Below are 19732 nucleotides of genomic sequence, written 5' to 3'. Positions count from 1 at the left end.
ATATGCATGTAAGCATTAATACTCGTATGCGCAGAAGCTGTAGTGAAATCAACACTTTATTCAGTGTAATAATTTTGATTCTACTGATTTTAAATGAGTCACTGTGGACCAACAAATATACTACTCAGGCTAGTCTTCATAGCCAGATTTTAACAAGGCTGCTCTCTTACCATGTGCTTTGGCCAGAGAGCTACCTTACACTGCAGCCCCTCACTGAAGCCATCTTCATCATTACATGGGAAAGGAAACAGAGTGAAACGGTTTTGTAAAAGCCAGCCTGGGAAGTCAGAACAGACATCTTAGAATTGTTCACTTATATCGGTAGTTTCCAGTTGACTTCACACACAGGCACACAATAAGCCGGTCTGTGTCTTAAGCATGTGTCAAATTTAAAAAATAAATAAGACATTTTCAGCATATAAGGAAATAATTGCCAAATCCATTTTGACAGGCTGATGCATAAGCACACAAAGTAACACATCCCTGGAAGGATTTTAGTGGCATACTGGACAGCAATGACTTCTCTCTGCCCATGTACAATGGGGTAGTAGTAGCCTGGCAGCCTTGAAGAATGATTTTGTGTTTGTGCAGCAAGCAAAGCACGAGTGACTATCTTCCCAAGCCATTTTCCAAGCTCACTGCAACCCTGACTGGTAGGAACCACTTCTGGCTGTGAGACTGCAAGCCAGACTTCACAACTAGCAACTCCTTCCATAGCTTTCAGCCAGAGGGCCAACAAACCCTGACAGGAAGAGTGGGCACTAGTGAAGAAAGCATCTGTCCACTGGAAGAGAGACAGGAAGCAGTCCAAAGAGTAGAAGTAGCTGTGATGTGATAGCAACAGTGACTTTTGGCCAATATTAAGGCAGACTTGCTGGGATGGATGGGACCTAAGGATGCAATGTTAAGAATGATGTAAAGAGTTGGTGCACAGAGTATCTCACCCCCAGAATTATGGAGTGGACAAGACAGCACAGCTCGGAGCAGGGCACTAGCAGAATGGGAGTCCATAGGTCTGGCATCTCCAGCAGTGAGCAAAAAAACTGAGTATGAGCACAAATGGCACGACAGTTTAAGAGGCAAGAAGTGGCAAGTAGGAAGACAGTGGGATAGAGGATGTGGATGCTTTGAGAGCAGTGGCTTTCAACCTTTCTCAGTTTGCGGACATCCAAACACAGAAGTAGAACACTGTGCAGACAAGTTACAAATAACTGGATGGCTTTTCTTGGCTGTCTTTGTCACACCCTCTCACAATCATCTCAGAGTCCCACTGGCCCATGAACCACAGGCTGAAAACCACTGCTTTATAAACAGAAGGGACTGTTAAAAAAAGCAGCTGCAAGGAAAGGAAGGAAGGAGGTACAGAAGAGACACTCACTGTCAGGCAGGAGGACTGAATTGTGTCACTTCTGTGTCTTAGATCTGCAAATTAGCAGTACCTGCATTTAAAAGCACGCACAGCAGCATTTGAAGCTTTTTCCACTGACTGGCTCTGGTGACTAATAGTTTAATGTTGCCTAGTATATTTATAACTCTATCCGAACTCCTGAGTGGAATTACTGTGCCTCCCCAGGTAGCTACTTAGTCTTCAGTCCTTGTTCTGAAAGTTAGTATTGACAGTAGGAGCAGAAGCAGAACGGCTGTGAGCAAAATTTGAAGTCTGACAATAAAAAGCTTTGTGCTAGCAATAATCTATTTGTGCGGAGCCATGTAATAAAAAAAAGGATCCAATTTCTCTGCATGCTCATCCAGTCATGGGTGCTAAAACTCCAGCTGCTAACAGCACTACCCGTTGGCACTACTATAAATGCTTTACCTGCTATCTGCGTGGGCATGACCGACATCAGTGAGTGACAACGGACCACCACGTATGCACATGCTCTCACTCAGCAGGTAAAAACAAACCAAAGAATGACTTACAAGATCTAGGGCTGCTGCCAAAATGGAGGCATCGGGGATAGTGCCTGGTTCACAGCAATTCAGGAGAAACTGAAAGCGCTTCATCCCTTGGCGGATCGCTCCCAGGTTCACAACGTTCTTGGATTTTCCTCCTTCTTGGTTGGAGGTCAAATGATCATCAAAGCTATGGCAACCTAAAGAGGTAAAGAGTACAGAGGGGATTGCAGGGAGGGGTAGGGAGAAAGGAACACAGTCTCTTACCAGTTAGAATAGTAGTACAAAAAACTTGAGGAGCACAGTCTTGGTCTAAATCCCCTCCTCACACTGATGTACTAGCTTGAAGATAACAGGGCCATTTTTACATTATCATGACTTCCATGAAATAGGTGTACAGCGGGACAGATTCTGGTCTTGGTCACGCTGATGTCTGCCCAAAACAATGCCACCCTAACTGGCATAGAAAACCCAAACCTACTCCAACATAGGTGAACCAGACCATGACCCTTCCTCCCCACTTCTTTAATACAGAAAATCCTGCTTACTGTCTCTTTTTCCTGAATACCCTCCTACCTTACTTGCTTTTCTATCAGCCTCTAACTTTAAAGTGAAGGATACATAAACCTAATTGCCCATATATTAAGTAATACTATATCATCTAATAGGACATAAAAATCAGTAGTGAATATTATAAACGTTCCATGTGAAAATCACATATTGTCTAATTTTTATGCATACATCTTCTGCAATGACCAGAACACCCAAAGTGAGACTGGACTCTGTTTCTAGTTATCTTCCATCATTCCAGCCTCTCTCCCTTAAAGTGTATTGCATTGTTTTGGATTGAAGGCTCCCTTATACAAATTCCTTTTGAGAATAAAGTTAGCAATTCCCTTTAGGGCTCCTTTCAAGCATGATTTCAAACTCCACGCACTGACGTCACATGGTAGATCGACAAATCCCATTGCAGACTGTAATTAAGGCTTCCTAATGCAGAAGATCATTGTGCAGTCTGTACCCAGAGTCGAGAGAGTGACAGAAAGACACAGATGAGAAACCACAAAAGAAGTTTTAAGGCCAAGGTGGCTGGCCAAAACAAGAATAGTCAGCTTCTGGGGCTTTTTGTCTTTATCTACAATACTCTATCTGTTTAGGTGTGAAAGTACAAAAGGTTACAGAATACTGAAGGATAAAGCACTGAAGAAGACAACACTGAGTGAAGAATTCAAGATTTGCTTTAAACATGGATTTGGAAGACAAGAGGCAAAATGTCAACTCTACAGGACTTTGTGATTTTTCCTTCATCAGGAAAGAACAATGACTGAAAATCATCAAGTCCCATTGAGATTTCAGTTCCCAGCATTACTTAGAAAGCACTTATCCACTACAAATAGTCACAACAGAAAATGGCAATGTGTTATCTTCATTTTTATCCTGGTATCAAATATCAAGAGACTTCTTTACAACATCTGTGGCTTTTCTCTCTCAGTGAAGCTGTACATAGTTTTCCAGTAAACAAAATGTTCCTATGTTGGGAAATACTTCATCAAAATGGAACAAACAAACAAATAAAAAAGTAGAAAGAACAGGCAGAACACTTACATAAATAAGCAGGCACAAATACCCTTTTCTTTCAACTCCTCTTGTTTCCTTACAGCCTGTAGAATCCTCCCTGAGCTTTCCTGCTATGCCTGTTTTAACACTAACTCATGTCTGAGGTACAAAAAATATTTTGTATGCAGACCTCTGTTAGGGCTGTGCTTGTTACGAGACAAAGAACTGAAACTTGACTTTTTGATAAATAAAGGTTTGTCTAAGGCACCTCCCTAACACCCCACTATAAAAATCTTTGTTCACCTGGGGTCAGTGGTACTACCTAGAGTCAATCACTCCAGCCCTTTGCAGTCCCAGCCTTGCACTTATGTTGATGTTTTGCAAGGGAATCCTTCAGAAGCAGCTGATGGCTGTCCTCTGCTATGCCTTGCTGTCAGCAGGGGAGCTCTCTCTGGTTTACAAAGGGTTAGTGTGACTCAACCCTGCAGGAATCTCACCCAGTGAGCCTCAAGATCATTTTCCAGCATAGAAGGACACTGGGTATCCAAGCACCTGTCCTGTCCCCAGAGCTGCTTCCAGGGTAAATGCAAGATCGTCCCTTGGAGCAAGCACATGCTGTGATTCGCCCATACTGTATGGCTTGAACATCCTGGGCAACTTCTATGGTCACTGAAAATGTCTTCAGTAAATGTCTGAAGAAACAGCAAGGCTCTCATGTAAACATATGGTAACTCACTTCTGTATATATGCTGTGTTCTTAGTATAAAGATCATTAAAGTAAACAATTTTTTATGCATGAATGTGCATATATTTATGTGTATATATATGTATACATATGCACACATACAGATATATACACAAACACATACACACGCACACAGATGCATACATACATATCTGACACAGACAGAATTTCCAGTCGTCTAGATGATGTATCACAATGAAGATTACAATTCATAAATGATGTGACAAATTATTCTATATGTTAAAATATCTGTGTATTTACTTACTGTGAGGTATTTCTGTGTTTTCTTTTTAAATTTGGCCTACTGTGTTAAAAAACCCAAAAACACAAGAGGAAGCACCACATGGAAAATTATGAGCACAGTAATGGCATAGCATCATGAATGTCAGGAATGAGAAGGCAGAAATATGTTCCAGAACAATACTTCAGCGTCATACCTTGAGGGATCTAATAGTACACCCATTCATCTTGACAGACTTCTGCTCTCCTCTCCATAAACACATAAAACATGTTGATTTCTATGGAATACACAGAAGCACTGCAAATGTGAAAGCACCATACATGATCCCGTTCTACTGTGTCATAAACCACCTGAAAAGGCCTCACATTGATTTCAAAATGCAAGTGCATGTACATACACACAGGTGTGTACAGCTAAACCAATATTTTTACTAATGGTAAGTTGCATCGCTTTTATTACCCCATTTCTAATGCACTTATATGTCAAAACTAAGCATGTGTCATGTATATCTCTTCTCTCACAGCTATATAAAAAGCCTCAAGTTCTTGCCACTGATTAGACAAAATCTGATGTTATTCACAGAAGGCTGTAATGTGGACAACGCTTCCAAAGTTCACAAAGTCAATAACTAATGTGTCATCTGAGTTTTATACAGACTTAAGATCTGCCACACACATGGAGCAACGCTATTGGTGTTCACAGGGTCAAGACTAAGTCCGTGTGATTAAATCAAGATACAGGCACTCTAGACAAAAGCAAACTCACAGCGGTGAAAAATCAGCACTGTCACGGTGAAAAAACAGTATTTCCTGCAAGAAAATACAAAGCAAAATCACAATATGAGTGCTATAGAAACAGCTGTGGAAGTCTAAAGATCTTGCTGCCTGAGTTGTTTGTTCCCAGTAAGAGCTGGGACAAAAGATGGTGGAAGCATTTCACATCCGCTTCAGTGCAAAGTAGTGGATGAGGAAAACAATGCAATTCATTCTATTGTCAGGGTTTTCACCTTCAGCTAAAACAATACAAAAAGCTACTGTGCTGAGGCAACCTCCTTCTAGAGGAACATATTTTTTAACTTGGGAGATGGGCTGAAAACCACCACCAGTGTTTCTGCAGTGGTGGAATGATGACCAGTTTATGAGATATGCTCATCCTTTGCTAATACCGCTTGCCTAAACAATGGTTTACACACATTGCATGGCAGGTCTGGGACAGATGATGGTAAAATGCATGCAAAGCAGTGCCGAAGTGTAATGTCAGAAAATAAAAAATGTAATGCCAGAGAATAGACCAGCTAACGTAAAGATACAGAGGTCATGGTGGAAAAGAAAAGCTACACTTTTTCATGTGTTTTTGGGAGGCTTTTGTTTGTTTGTTTTGAAAAACAGGAATAGAACTTCAAGATACAAGGTTGTCTTCCTGACAACAAAGATGAACTCAGAGCCAAGGACATGAGCATGTGAATGGCTGCATGACATTTGAAAAGAGAATATATCATGACCTCATATTATTCATAAAGGCACTTTTGAAACATTGCTGATTTTGAAAATGCATTGCAATTAAATATACTTTTGTGGAAAGGAAAAGTAGTGTTATCATTATGTTGTGTGCTAAGAAAAAGGGACAGCATCCCTAACGAATGGTATGCAGACACTAGACATGCAACACAGAAGAAAAGAGATAATTATAACAAGGTTTGTGCAGGGTTTTCCATTTCATCAGTGCTGATCTTTGCTAAAACTGTCAAATGGTCACAAATTGGAAAATAAAAAACAAAAAACAAAAAAACTGATGGAATACCCATTGTTATATTAAGCAATGAAAGATTTACACACCTAATTTCAAACTGAATCAGTGCTTTGAAGCAAGCATTAATTTTTCAAGTGTGTTGATCAAATTCAATTTGATTTAAGAAGCCCAAATGTTGTATTTGCATAATTTATTTGGATCGTCTGGAAAAAAAAATGACTTTGCTAGAGGTTTTTCTAAATCAAAATAAAAGAAAGAAGGAAGGGAAAGAAAACAGTTACAGAGACTAAAAAGTTGGAGAAGGCAAGAATGGATACAAAAACTATGGAGAAAGCAGGAAAAAAGGGTAAGGGATGAAATACAGAAAGAAATAGGTTAAAAAATAAAATAAAAAGAAAGTAAAAAGGAGACGAGAACCCTGATTTCTAACCATCTTTTTCTTCTGTGTGATGAAGCTTGGATGGGTGTCTTCGGCAGGTGCGCCATTTACCAAGACGCTTGAAGAAATTCTCCTCTTCATCTCGCCCATTGTCCAGGCCACCTCCTGGCCCCCCTCCTTCTGACAGCTTCACTGCGCTGGTAAACTTCACCTGAGCAAAGACAGAGGGCCAGGTCAGGCTGTGCCACGCCACCATCTCATGTCTAAGCAAGAAGACCAAAGCATTTACAGCAATGCAGGAATACAGTGGATCACCATAGCAACACAAGTGGGTCTGCACAGACTTACGTAGGCTGAAGCACTTAATCTTTTAAGCTTTCTGCTTAAAGGATTGGTCTTTCACATGAGGCTGTAAAGGCACAAAGCATGGAGAAACGTGACCAACAGTTAAAACTTAAGTGTATTGACAGGGCCTGCATTTCTCTCTCAAAGAACAAAGATAGACAAGTACAGTGGAGGTTTAACCCAGTCTTCTTCGCATTCCAGAAGAGTCTACAAGGAGTTACTCACATACCACAGCCACCATCAGCACGTCCTTCCTGCAGAGGATCAGCTCCATTATTCTTCCTGACAAGGTCATAACACTTTGTGACCTTATCCTCTTTTACCAAGATTGCATTCTGAACTTCATTATCAGACAACTATACTCTTATCTCCCAAGCACCCTGGCAACATCATACTCTTCAATGTTACACCAAATATTGGTAGTGCTTCATTAAAGCTTCTCCTCAGTATTTTTCCAGTATTATAAAGTACAGGACAGCTTACACATTAAAAAAAAAAAAAAAAAAAAAAAAAAAAGGTGCCCAAATATAGCTTGTCTCCAGTCAATACCACTTTTATTTATAGATAGGAGAAAAAGCTGCTGTTTTCTATAAGAATGTTCTCACTTGCATGGAGTTAGAGGAGACAACATGCTGCATCTGCTGCAGAAGGTCGTGCATCAGCATTTAGAGACAGACAGGATTTGGAAATCCTGCAACACGGAATGGCAAAAGGTGGAGCTCTGCCGCTCTTTTTACAGACAGAAGTGAGTATAGACTGGTAGAAGAATGAACACACATCCTATTATGTAGAAGCTATTTTTTTCTACTGTGCAAGGACAGGGGTGGAAAAGAGTACAGGGGGGGGAATAAAAAGACATTCTTGCTTTCAGAAAACAGCAGTGCTGTAATGTCCAATGCCAGACCAACTACTTTCCTCCTTGCCCTGACTCTGAGGACTCTTTGTACTTGACACAAATATTTATGTATTGCTCTAAGAAGTGGATAGACACCTAAATGTGAGGCTCCCTTACGGTGCTGAAGTCCAGTACCAAATTCTGATTTCTCTGTTCTGAAGACTTCTGTCACATTGACTACAATGCCAACCCTGATTAGAGTGTTTCCTTGGACAGCTGCAAATGGTCAGATCCTGTCCTTACAAGCTCTCTGCAACCGAGTCTAATGCATTTACCTTGGAACTCTGCCTGATGAAAGACAAACGGTCAACAGAGCTGATATCTAGAAGATCTTCCACCCCATCAGCCAGGCCAGAGAGGGAGGAGCGCTTCAGCCAGTTCCCTGTTGCAGAATAAGCTACTCAGAACACTTCTGAAAATGCTTCCAAACAGAACTAATTTCTTAGCAATTGTGCACATACCCTCTGAAATAGTCATGCCAGGATATGGCAAAAGGGAAGGAAAGGGAAGGAAACCAGTCCATGTTACATGCATTAACTACCATGCAAGGCTGGGTCCTGAGATCTGTAAATGATGTACATGTATGTTTTATCTATCAGATTGTATTTGGATTATTTCTCTTCAATGCTTAGAAGATTAAGCTACTAGCATACTACTTTGGAGACATGGATTGAGTGTTCTGTTTTGCCACAGATACTCTCTGCTACCTTTGGTAGATTGGTTATGTTTCCCTTTGCCTCAGTTCTCCATTTGCAAAGTGGAGAGAGCATGCAGCATTCCCCACCTTGTCTTGGGAGAATATACAGTATACTTGGACAATAAGGAACTGTGTTACAATATATCTTAATATATATCTGTGTTTTTCTGCACATGCAGTATGTATATAGAATATGAAGAGACATACATTTACCTATGGGGAGTTTGAGTTTCTTTCGAAGGGAGATTCGTCGGGAACGGGAGCGGGAGCGCCTGTCTGTAGTGGTTCCAGAGTGAGCAGTGGTGCATTCGGATGTGTCCTGCTCAGACTGACTGCTGGTATCACTTGCGGCACTCTGTGACTTGAACATCTTTCGCCAGAAGTCCTTGCGTCCCAGAACAGCGCCTTGGATTTGCTCATCACTGGAAGAAAAAGGATGCAGAACACGAGCTGAACTTCAGTGAAGTTTGGACGCTCAGGGGAATGAGGTCTCCTTCCCACAGCCCCCTCCTGACCTCTCTATTCTTTGAGGTTGTTATATTTTGAATTCCAAACATACTCTTCTCAGTGAGACATAATCAAGTTTGACAACTTGTTCAATATTGTTCAAGGCACATAATAAAAATCTTTTCTACCCCGAAGAGCTTGCCCACTGAACAAGTCATTCCAATTTTCTGTTCCTACAAGTGAAAAGCAAATCATCTTCTTTAGGTCAAAATGACCCATATTGACAAGACTACAGTGGTGCTTTCTACAAGTGTGTGTACTGAAGAGCTTTAGAACATCATGATAGCTGTTTGTGAATCTGTTGGAGTCACAGTTCTCATTAACTTACTGGAATGGGGACAGCATATTTTGCTGTAGTCTTGCAGTCTCCTATGGCTATGGCAGGGCTCAGAGCAGAACAGCTTGCCGTAATTCTGCACAACAATAAAGGCCTTTCGGTTATCCTTGCAGTCTCAGCAAGGGAGAGACTTTGCAGGCTCAGATAATGCTGGAGAATACATAATAATAGAGCTCAGGCCCTTGCATTGTCTTCTTCCAGTGCATCTCAAAGCACTTTAACAAGACAGACTGATATTGAGAGGCATGGAGAAGTTAAAAGACTTGTCAAAAGTAACTTAGGAGACCAGTAGCTATTCATAAAATTTTCTAAAATTCTTAGGAATACTAATTAAGTTTACTTCAATATGAAATGGCACGGTTGTTTGGACAGCAGAGACTTCAAATATGCAATGCCTTACAGCAGTTATCTATATGCCAGTTATCTAATATGCAATGTACTAATCGCAGATGGAAGCTGCTGGCAAAAATGCAGTGAAATAATATTTACTTACTGTTCTGGAGTTTGCATTGGGCGGCTTGAGATGTAGCTGCGACATTCATCGGGTGCAGCTGATGCCTGACCTTTGTCAATGATGATGCTTCCCACCTCGGACCTATGCAGACAATGTACATCATCAGCTAAAGTGAATGGATGGTCCATCTCGTGGTCATCACATTGCTATACAACCCAGAAATCAGCACTGCTGAACACTGAAACAGCTTTAGAGATGCACCATCTCTTCAGCAACTTATTGCCACTCTATATGTCATTCTTGAAAACGGCACCAGCCCTTAGAGGCAAAGTCAAGGTTTTTAGGCACTTTTCAGCTTTCTTAATCCTCCTTCACAGCATTTTAATAAGGCAAGCCTCAAAGCACAAGATAAAATTTCTTTTTGATACAGAAGCATGTCAGATTTAGATTTCTTCTGGGACTTGTTTTGTATACCAGGGTTTACCTGTCAGATAAGCAACACTAACCTCCTCAGGATGTGACACACATTGAAAGCTGTGTTCATGCAGTGCTGTGGGACTGACGCTATGCTTTTTACTTCTTTTCGCCTTTTCTCTTCCCAGTGTGTCCATTGTGCTGTTCTCTTCAACATCTTCTATGCGAGGGTTAACCTCTTTTGCTATAAATCTATGACTGCCTCAGTTCATTAAATTTTAAAGGAGGCTGCTGCCATAGGACAGTTTTGTGCATTAGGAACTAACATAAGCTCTGAAAACACACAAGCCCTTGGTATTTCTACATTTGTGTTCATTGCATATAGTCATACAGCCATATGCAAATTAATCATTTGCTTTCTCCCTTCCAGACACCAACCTTTTGCTCCCTGAAGGTTTCTGCTCTTGCTCTGCTTCCTCTGTTTTTTTTCCTGGTATTAACTTTTCAGCACTGTCCAAGAGGGCGCTGAGTGCTACTCTCCGAAAGACATTCCCGTGAGCCTCCTTGATAAACTGGACGAGCTGACGGATATCACAGTACAAGCCCTGGGGAGCACAACATCATGAGAAGAAAAGAGAATTCAGTTTGCAGTTTGTGAAGAAGCAGTGAGAATTAGTAGTTCTTAAGGTACTTCAGCAGGCCACTACTTCGTTTGGTTGTTGTCTGATGTCTCCATGCACAGGGCTTGTGTTTTCTGGCTGAGATCAAAAGCTGGCAAAGTTGCCATTTAGCGTGCTCTGAAGAAGCAGACAGTGAGGAGCATTATTGTTATGGAACGTGCTCTGCAGTGGGCTGAAGCAAATGTAGGGGGATCAGAGGCTAGATAAGGAAGCTGCAAAGACGCCTTAAAGCCTGTTTTATCCCATTCATCTAGCCCATAATCTTAAAAAGCATGAAAAAGCCAAGTGAAGGGGTGGGAGGGAAAGCATAGTGCAAAAAACTGCATGTTTTGTTTCAAAACCAGTGGGCGTCTTGGAATTTTTCTTAATTATTTTAGAGCTCTACATCATGGGAAGAGAGAGGAGTGACTCATTCCCCAGCCTACTCCTACACTCAAGGCTCTTTTTAGTTCTGAACATTCATACAGATCTGTGATGTGGCAAGTCATCTCTACCTCTGAGGTCAAGAGCGTGAAGGGAAGACTTACAGGACCTGGTTTTCAGACTGTGAACTTTGCCAAAAGAGCCTGCATTATTCTGAAAGTTTCCAGCCTAGGAACTTAACAAGCTTCCAACAAAAAACACTTGCTATATTCATGGTATTTGACTACAGTGAATTCCTTCTTCACTGCGAAACCTCGCTGGTCACACCCAAGTGAAAAAGCAACTTTGAAGATATGAAATCAGCTACTTACCAGGTTTTCTGGGCTGTGCAGCTCATGTGTAGTAGAAGCACAGCGAGTGATCAACGACTTGAACATGGCACTCACAATAATACCTTCCACGTTCTGTGCTGTAGACTTGTTGTCCACTGTGGTAAAGTTATTCCCAAATCCAGCCTTGTCTGTGAAATTCAAGTACAAGCAAGCACCCTGGTTAAGAATGTTTTTAAAAAGATGGCTGAAAGATAATTGTTATGGTATTTAGATATACAAGAAAAGTGCAGGTCCTTGTCTAAAATCTTATACTCGGTACTGTCAATCTCACCTCACAAAAAAATAAGGCTGAAGGAAGTGTAAAATAAATGAAAATGATGAAATCTTCCCAGAAATAGCAGTATGAAACAGGATCAAGAAGATTAGAACAAGTCAGGCTTCCATTTATCCACATCTCTCACTTAGAGATGTATAAAATAAGACATGAAATTTGAAGAAAACCTCCAGCATTTCTATTTACTATTCTAAAGAATAAGAGATGTTTGATTAAATGGAAAAGTGACAATACCCGTGAAAAGAAAATCTTCTGAACTAGAGGAACACTGTTCTTGCAAGGTGCATAAGCTCTCAAAGATTCAAAAAAGCATTACACATTCATATGACAAGAAACATCTCAGTTTTATTAGGTGAAAGGAAAAACTTTCAAAAGCTGCATGAGCTGTCACTCTTCAAAGCATGAGCATGTCAATAATTAGTGCATATTGAGGAAGTTTTCTGTGGGCATCTTCACAAAAGCCTGCTACATTGATTTTTTTATGCTCTCTCTGAAATGCCTGTGATCAAAGAGAGGCTAACAGACAAGGCAGACTCCTTGAATACCCGGGAATGGTTATTTTTACTCTGTAAACAAGCATTGTTAATTACTGTCACACACAGTGAGCAATCAGAAATATCTGGTCATTTAAATAGCATCCTAAATAATTTTCCTAACTAAAAAAGAAAATAAAAAACATATACATGCACACACACACAGTTGTATTGTAGGCATGCACATCTGTGTGTTCATATTCTTGTTTCTTCAATCTGTTCTTGCTTTTTCCTGCCTCACCTGAGGCACCATAAAGGGTTTTAATGCTCAATTATATCTCCATTCAAAATAAACCATGGATTAAACACGCCATTTCAGCTGGTGCCTGGTCATGTCATGAGATAGCAAAGTTCCTTCCTGAGGCATAGTTGAATGAAAATATTTTCTTTCAAGAGCCATGAACAACAGGTAGGATGAATCAAAAGAGATGCCTTCAATTTCAGGTGCACTGGCTAATGCAAGTTCATGGTATGAGATCACCAGGTGGTCAAATAGAGGAGTTCAAACTCCGCTCACCTGCGCTGGCTGAGGATATGGTCTGTATAATCTGAGGATTTAAACCCACTTTTATTTTATTTTTTTTTAAAGGCCAAGAAAAAAGACATGGCTTCTTTCTGACAGTAAAGTTTAGGAACATTCAGGTGAGAGTTGTTGATGCCAGCTGTACTTACTGTCTGTGACTGGCTCCATACAGAATCCTAGTAAAGCATGCAGGAAATCCACTACATTATTGAGAGAATCCCTGTTCACATAATCCCTCATGGTCTGCCGGAACTGCATCCTATCCAGTTTGTACAGCTTTGTGAGGCAGTTCTGAGCCTGCAACGACATCCATCAAATCAAGTCATATCACATCAAACTACGGGTCTAAGTTTCACTAATAGCAGCTGGGTATTTTGGCGTCCTTTTCTGCTCTAGCTAGGTAAGTGCTCTACTGTGCTGTCTAAAGTAACCTAGGAGCCAGAAGGTTTAGGTCCTGTAACAAAACACAAGGTTTGCCTCTGAAGCAAACAAGAAATTCAGCACAAGGTGAGAGTGGACCAGAATGGGTCCTGCACCCAGTATATGCACTTGCACCCTGTGACCGATTTATATCATGCAAGACATTAGCTTCATATTTAAAAGCTATTAACTGTCAACTTCTTATCAGAAAAGCATCCATCCTACTGGGACCCTAAACAGGATGGAATTAGTTAGTCTGAAATATCAGCTCTATGGGGAGCATCAACTCTTCTGCTAACTGCAAAAGGGTGCTTAGTTTTCTAGTAAACTCAGACGTGATTGTGCATGCAGTCAACACAAATGGTGCATGCAAAGCAGTCTGGACAGGCAGAGACACAGAAAAAGCAGAAGACTTTGACACATAGGAAAGTCTCTTCCCATAAAGACCCCAGTTCAATGAGCCTGACAAGAACCTTGGCTCCAAGAGACCCGTTCATTTATGCCTAATCTTGTGCATAGGCCTGAGCGTTCTGCTGGCTGAGCTCCAGCACAATGTAAAAGCTTTACCTGACACCCTGATGAATATGGTGTATATTCAACCAGCACTCTGTACAGAACCTTTCTGCTGTTACCACCGTGACTCTTACCCCATCGAGTCTCCCTGTGTCCACAATTAACATCACTGCTTCAGGCTCCTTAGTAACCAGGAGTCAAGCTAACAGAAGAAGGGTGCATGATATGGAAGCAGTCAGTCCAGCTCTAAGCCATCTAGCTCAGGTCCTAGAACCAAATCACAGCTCTGTTGGCATGGCTCAGGCTAACCAAAGCCATGGAGAAGCACCTGGTTCCCACCCCCAGTGTGGATGGGCGTAAATTCTCATTACAGTCATCAGAAATGTTCTCTGCAGCAAACACAGAAGGCAAGGAGGAGGCATATGCTGGAGAAAGCTTTTGGAAGGCTCCCATTTGACAGGGCATTGGACTGACCTCAGGGAGTCAAACCCTTCTAGATGAAGTCAAATGTCTGGGTTACATACTGGGCGCTTTCCCCTGCCTCAACTTTGGCAGAATCAAAAGTGTAAGGAATCAATGGTAACCGTTCACCCTTGCATTCAACAGGCCATGAGCCTTCTGCTTCCTCACAGTACATGGGTACGCCTGCAAGCACAGTGCCCTCCAACTACCAGGAGCTTATGGAGCAGCCCAGCAGCAACTAGTCGTAACTGCCATTAGGAAAGATGGATGTAACTATGTCTTGGGCTTCTCAGTTCAGATATGCAACCCAAAATAGCGGCACCTCTTGTAAACAGCATACTGTATTGGCGTACCACCAATGTAAAAAATGACTCAGAGCAGCACACATGGGGCTTTGCTCCAATGTTTTTGTGCCTTTTCAGACAACCTATCCACTGGGGTGCTGAGAAGTACCCTGGGTCGCAGGTGTGCTCTTAGCAAGCCCCAGGGTCTGGAAGTTAACATTAAAATCCGCTACAGCTGGGCTGCAACACAGTCTGTGAGCTCAGACAAAGAGCAACACATCTACGGCTGGTACAGAAAAAGCTACAGAGGGGGCAGACAGCAATCGCAGCAGCTGATGTCAAAAGTACAAGGGGGACATTTTAATGAGCTTTAATTTTCTTACATTCTCCCGGAATACCTGGTGTCTCAGGCGATCTCCGGAGAGCCCCCGATGTCCTTCTCCACAACCATAGGCACAACCCAGGGACTTGACAATTTTTATCAGCATTGTGAGGGCCAGCCTATGGGTGCTGACAGATGGACCTTCATCCTGGGAATCACAGAAAGTCAGTGTGAAACCCCGGCACAACCACTGGCATTTTGTTACCATTTTACTTTTAAAAAATTGCTGTCCATTTCCTCCCCCAGACACTTCCTTACAAAGTTGTTACTCTTAAAATGCATACTGCATAAGGGACTAGCCCATTCCTTTTCAGCTCCTGTCAAAAAGCCATGTTATAAACGCAAAGCCCCCTCCATGTTGCTGTGAATACTAGTCAGCACTTACTTCAAAAAAATACACCTGAAAAGAGCAAGCTGGTTTGCTTGGGCAGAAAAACAACATTTTTAAAATGTCTTCAGTACTACATTACTATGAATCACAACTCTGGAGATCAGCAAAAGCTCCTCTTGGCCAATTCTCACAGCAATATTGAAAAATTTATGATTTCTGGTCATCAAAGAAAAACTGTGCTCACACGCTGGATTCTGTTTTTTCTTATAAGCCATGCATAATAAACAAAAATCATTGTGATTGAGGGTTTCAGGCACTTCGACGGGATACTGAAAATGCCCATGCAAGGCTCACAAACTCTGCTTCTGGCAGTTGCTTCACTGGAGTAGTTACAGTGCTTAAATTCCCAATCATGTTGCTTCAGCAGAACCTCAGCAAGCACCAGAAGAAAACAAATTAAATTGTTATTGTTGTGCAAAGTAAAAGGAGGGAAAACAGGAGGGCAATTGCATACACACACATCCTCTTATCTTAACAAACACCGCATTCCAAAATGGTATAAAGGCAAGCAAGACAAACCTTTTCTTGTTTTTTGTCGTTTTTCTCATAGGGCCCTCCTCCTCCTCCACCACCTCCATCACTTCCACCTCCACCTCCTCCACCACTTCCACCACCTGCTTCTTCTCCTCCATCTCCAGCTCCGCTGACTGGGGGAGGCCCAAATCCACAAGTTGAACCTCCGGAAGCAGCCCCTTTGAGTTGGAAGGATCCTTCACTTGGTCTCTTTTCAGGTGCCTCATTTTCCTTGTTCTCACTCTTCCTCCGTACCTTCTCTACACATGGCACCACGCCAAGCTGAAGTAAACACTCCACGATGTTCAGCGCCACATCACAAATCCTGGAGCTGATGTCATGATTCAGGACCAAGTAAACAGCCTTCAGGACCACCTGGTAGATTCAAATATCATATTTACAGTCAGATTTGTTTGCTCTCCTAGTACTATTCAGTGCCTGAAATTCTAGTCACAGACCAGAGACTCATTACAGCAGGCAGAGTACAAACTCAAAATGAAAAACACACAACCCTCAATCCCAAGAGCCTACAATCTAGGTGTAGACAAGAAACCACAGGCTGGGCACAGTCAGGCAGACAGGTAAACCATGAGATGACATCTGTGAGCCTGAGAACACTGCTTCAGTGCACCAGGAGCTGTCAAATCATTAAGAGAAAATGCAGCAAAGGTGAGTTTTAAGGTGCCGTTAAGGTGCTATTCGGTTTTATACTGTTTTACAGGGAATTTGGTGCATGCCCCAGGAATACAGGAAGTAAACGATATCATTTAAGGTTTGATGTGTGCATTCCACATGCACATGCACTCCTTGCAAGGAGTAATAGGAGTTGCAGTATCTCAGAGGAGGCTTTTATGATATGCACAAATGTATCTGACTGACCTTTAGGTACAGCTGAGAGAAGTCATATAAAGAGGTGGAGGAAAAGCCCGTCAAAACCCTGATCTCAATGGTACAGCTATATTGACAGAAGAGGGACCTGGCTTTCCTCATTCCTTGCCAATTACCGAGAGATCCAGCATGCCGTTCTTGTGGACAAAGTTGTTGGTGCCATCAATGTGGTCCGTATCCTCCAGGCAACTGTAATTGATGCAGGAGTCTGTCAGGCTCCGCGGGAGGTTGGCACATGCAAGCGGTTCGTGGGGCATCTCAGGGATGGGCACCTGGTTGCAAAGCTTCCTCATGTGCTCGCTGAAGAAATCGGCATAGCCCACATTGAACGAGGCCAGGGTAGTGTTGAAGGTGGCCACCGTGATGGTGGAGATCTGGGACCGCACTGCAGGGAGGAAAATGGCTACCTGTGAGTTTCCATCTCTAGAGTTATAACACAGCAACTACTGTGCTTGTTTACCAGAAGGGTGCAGCTCTTAATGCAGTCTGTAATGCTGAAAGGCAAAACAGGCTCCTAATTCCTATCACAGGTACAGGGATGAAAGCATAAATTCATTTCTTCCTTTAAGCCACTGCACAGTAGAACACCAGCAACATTGCTCGAGCAGTTCCATGGCAGCTTACATTGATCTCAGGCTTCTGGGCAGTTAAGCAGACCAGGGAGCTCACACAGTTTAAATTTAATCCAAAAGGGGGGATTAGATTTTTGGCTAGCTTTGCTCTCTCTACTGGTCAAGTGCCTGGTGTCAGAAGCAGCTGCACCACTGCAAGGGGAAGAGGAAGGACTCTGCAGCTGGATGCAGGAGTGCAGGTAGGGTAACAACAGCACCAATTCAAAACAGCTTTCTAAGCCACACCAGCTTGAAAGATCTCATCATACCAGTTAGAAAAAAAAATAATGGAGCAGTATGCTCCTAACGCTACCCGTGGCAGTCTAAACCATCTCCAAAAAATAAAAATGACTGATGAGAAAGGCAGTGTGGCATCTAAGTTCACAGTGCCCAGAGAAAGGACACCATGACATAGCGAGGCCTAACTTTAAATTGGTCAGCTCAGGTAGTGACAGCCTCTTGGCAACACAGGCTCATTTTTATCAAGGATCCACCGCAGTGTTAACAACACATGACAAACTCCAGGCCATGGTATGAGTAATCTCCTACGGTTGGTGCTTTGTAAGCAGGTCTACACACTCTGTAGTGTAGAAAGACCCCATGTGTCCCAAAGTGTTGATGGGACTACCTTCTCTGAGGCAGTACAGGGCTACAAAATAACAAAGAACTTCTGCCTAAGGGTAATTAATGTGTTCTAATTAATAAAATAGCATAAAACTGAAAAGAATCTCCAAGGACTGACTCAACAGTGGACTAGCTACGGTTTGCAAATAACAACTTGCCAGAGCAGTGACTACATTTCCTTTGCATAACCTGTGCAACCCTGCCAGCATTGAACGAGCAGCTTTTTATTAAGAGAAATGTTCCAAGGTCAATGGCGTTCCCTTGAACTGGGTTACAAATCGGTCAATGATTAGGGCAGGAAGTAACTGCTGTATCTTATGTGACATCAGGATTACTTGCTGGCACGTGTGACTTTTAAATGGCAATCACTGACATTTATATGGTGAAGAGAACAATAATGAAAATAAGGAATTAGGAAACTTTGTTTAAACTTTGCTATAAAGACTTATGACTATCTATGGTTAGATTTTTTTTTTTTAATTGAGGTTTTGCTTAGTTTGTTTTGAAATGGGTAACAAAAATCCATTACTAAAACCTACATAAAATATATTTTTCTGTACCGCACCTTTATTTCATTATCACTGGCAGAGCTGACTGCTGGATGGGATGCACAGAGGTAGAGAAGGAGGACTAAAGACTCTTAATTTACATCCACGGAGGCCTGCAGCATGTGTCCATGACTTCTCCTGAGCAGCTACATAGGACATAGATAATTTTTCATCTCCGACTGTGTGCCAGCCAGAAAAATTAGTTTATTAGCAAATTTCTCCTGGCCATGGAAATTAGACAATACATAGGAAATTATGGATGGCCAGCATGCACAAGTATAATTGGACACATAAAACAGAACCAAAAGGTAGTATTTGTACTCATCCTTTAACTACAGAATGGTTCATTCAAAGTTGCATACTAGCCCCCAAAATAGTGTGATTTGTCCTATGGTTCATACAGTTGCACGACAATTGTACCTGGGGTGCAACAAGGAAAAGATGCACTGCATATAGCCACTTTTTATAAAATATTTGGCTAGAAAGCTGTTGTTGTGTGTGGGATTACTCTCCTACAAATACAAATACAGATCAGGTATAGAGAGACTTCATAAAACTGATCCAGGAAAAGAGCTTCACCCCAGTCACAAAGCAAAGATGAAGGAGATGTTCCCATGCTAGATTAGAGCTGACACAAATCCATCCTCTCTGACTCTTCAGATTTACTGTGCTAAAAGAGCACAGTGAGGATCTTTGAGAGCTCACAAGGCTACAGCATGTAATACATGAGTATCCTCCTAGGTGTGGTGCTTGACAACTTGTGCAGACAGACTGTGCCTTGCTCCATGGGGTGTGTGATTTTCCGTTCCCTCATCAAGGTTCAGGGTTGCACTTGCTTAAAGTGAGGTTTGACCTCTTTGGCCAGGTTTGCCAGTAGCACTGCTCATGAGAGAGAAAAATTCACTATGTTTAGGCAGCAGAAGTAGCACCAGCAAAGCCCTCTGGTGCAGACAGCTCTGCTGACAGAAAAGAACTTTCCTCTGCTTGCCTAATATTTGACAAAGGTAGAGTCATCCTCCCAACAGAGAGACTCCTCATTCTGGAATAGACTTCATCCCACCAGGGGCTCTACCACAGTGGTCACACTGGCACTGCTCTTTCTGTAGAAGGTTCCCAGA

General features: G+C 42.1%; 1 protein-coding gene across 3 annotated transcripts in view; it reads right to left on the bottom strand.

The window, feature by feature from the left end:
- Nucleotides 1-19732, bottom strand: part of UNC80 (unc-80 homolog, NALCN channel complex subunit) — a gene marked incomplete at both ends in the record, with an annotated part of 126478 nt that overhangs the window by 80918 nt on the left and 25828 nt on the right. The window contains 11 exons of one of the 3 annotated variants that reach the window (XM_082763920.1): nt 1921-2093; nt 6676-6775; nt 8080-8186; nt 8709-8923; nt 9839-9940; nt 10652-10818; nt 11628-11776; nt 13128-13275; nt 15041-15187; nt 15950-16318; nt 16948-17216. In XM_082763920.1, coding sequence (XP_082620046.1) covers nt 1921-2093; nt 6676-6775; nt 8080-8186; nt 8709-8923; nt 9839-9940; nt 10652-10818; nt 11628-11776; nt 13128-13275; nt 15041-15187; nt 15950-16318; nt 16948-17216 — 1946 coding nt within the window. The remainder of the gene's footprint in view (nt 1-1920; nt 2094-6675; nt 6776-8079; nt 8187-8708; nt 8924-9838; nt 9941-10651; nt 10819-11627; nt 11777-13127; nt 13276-15040; nt 15188-15949; nt 16319-16947; nt 17217-19732) is intronic. The other 2 variants (XM_082763919.1, XM_082763921.1) reach the window with 2 other exon arrangements.

This window comes from Aythya marila (assembly GCF_965140915.1).
Source record: "Aythya marila genome assembly, chromosome: 6".
Classification (NCBI taxonomy): domain Eukaryota; kingdom Metazoa; phylum Chordata; class Aves; order Anseriformes; family Anatidae; genus Aythya; species Aythya marila.
This window is presented reverse-complemented; position numbering and strand designations above follow the sequence as displayed.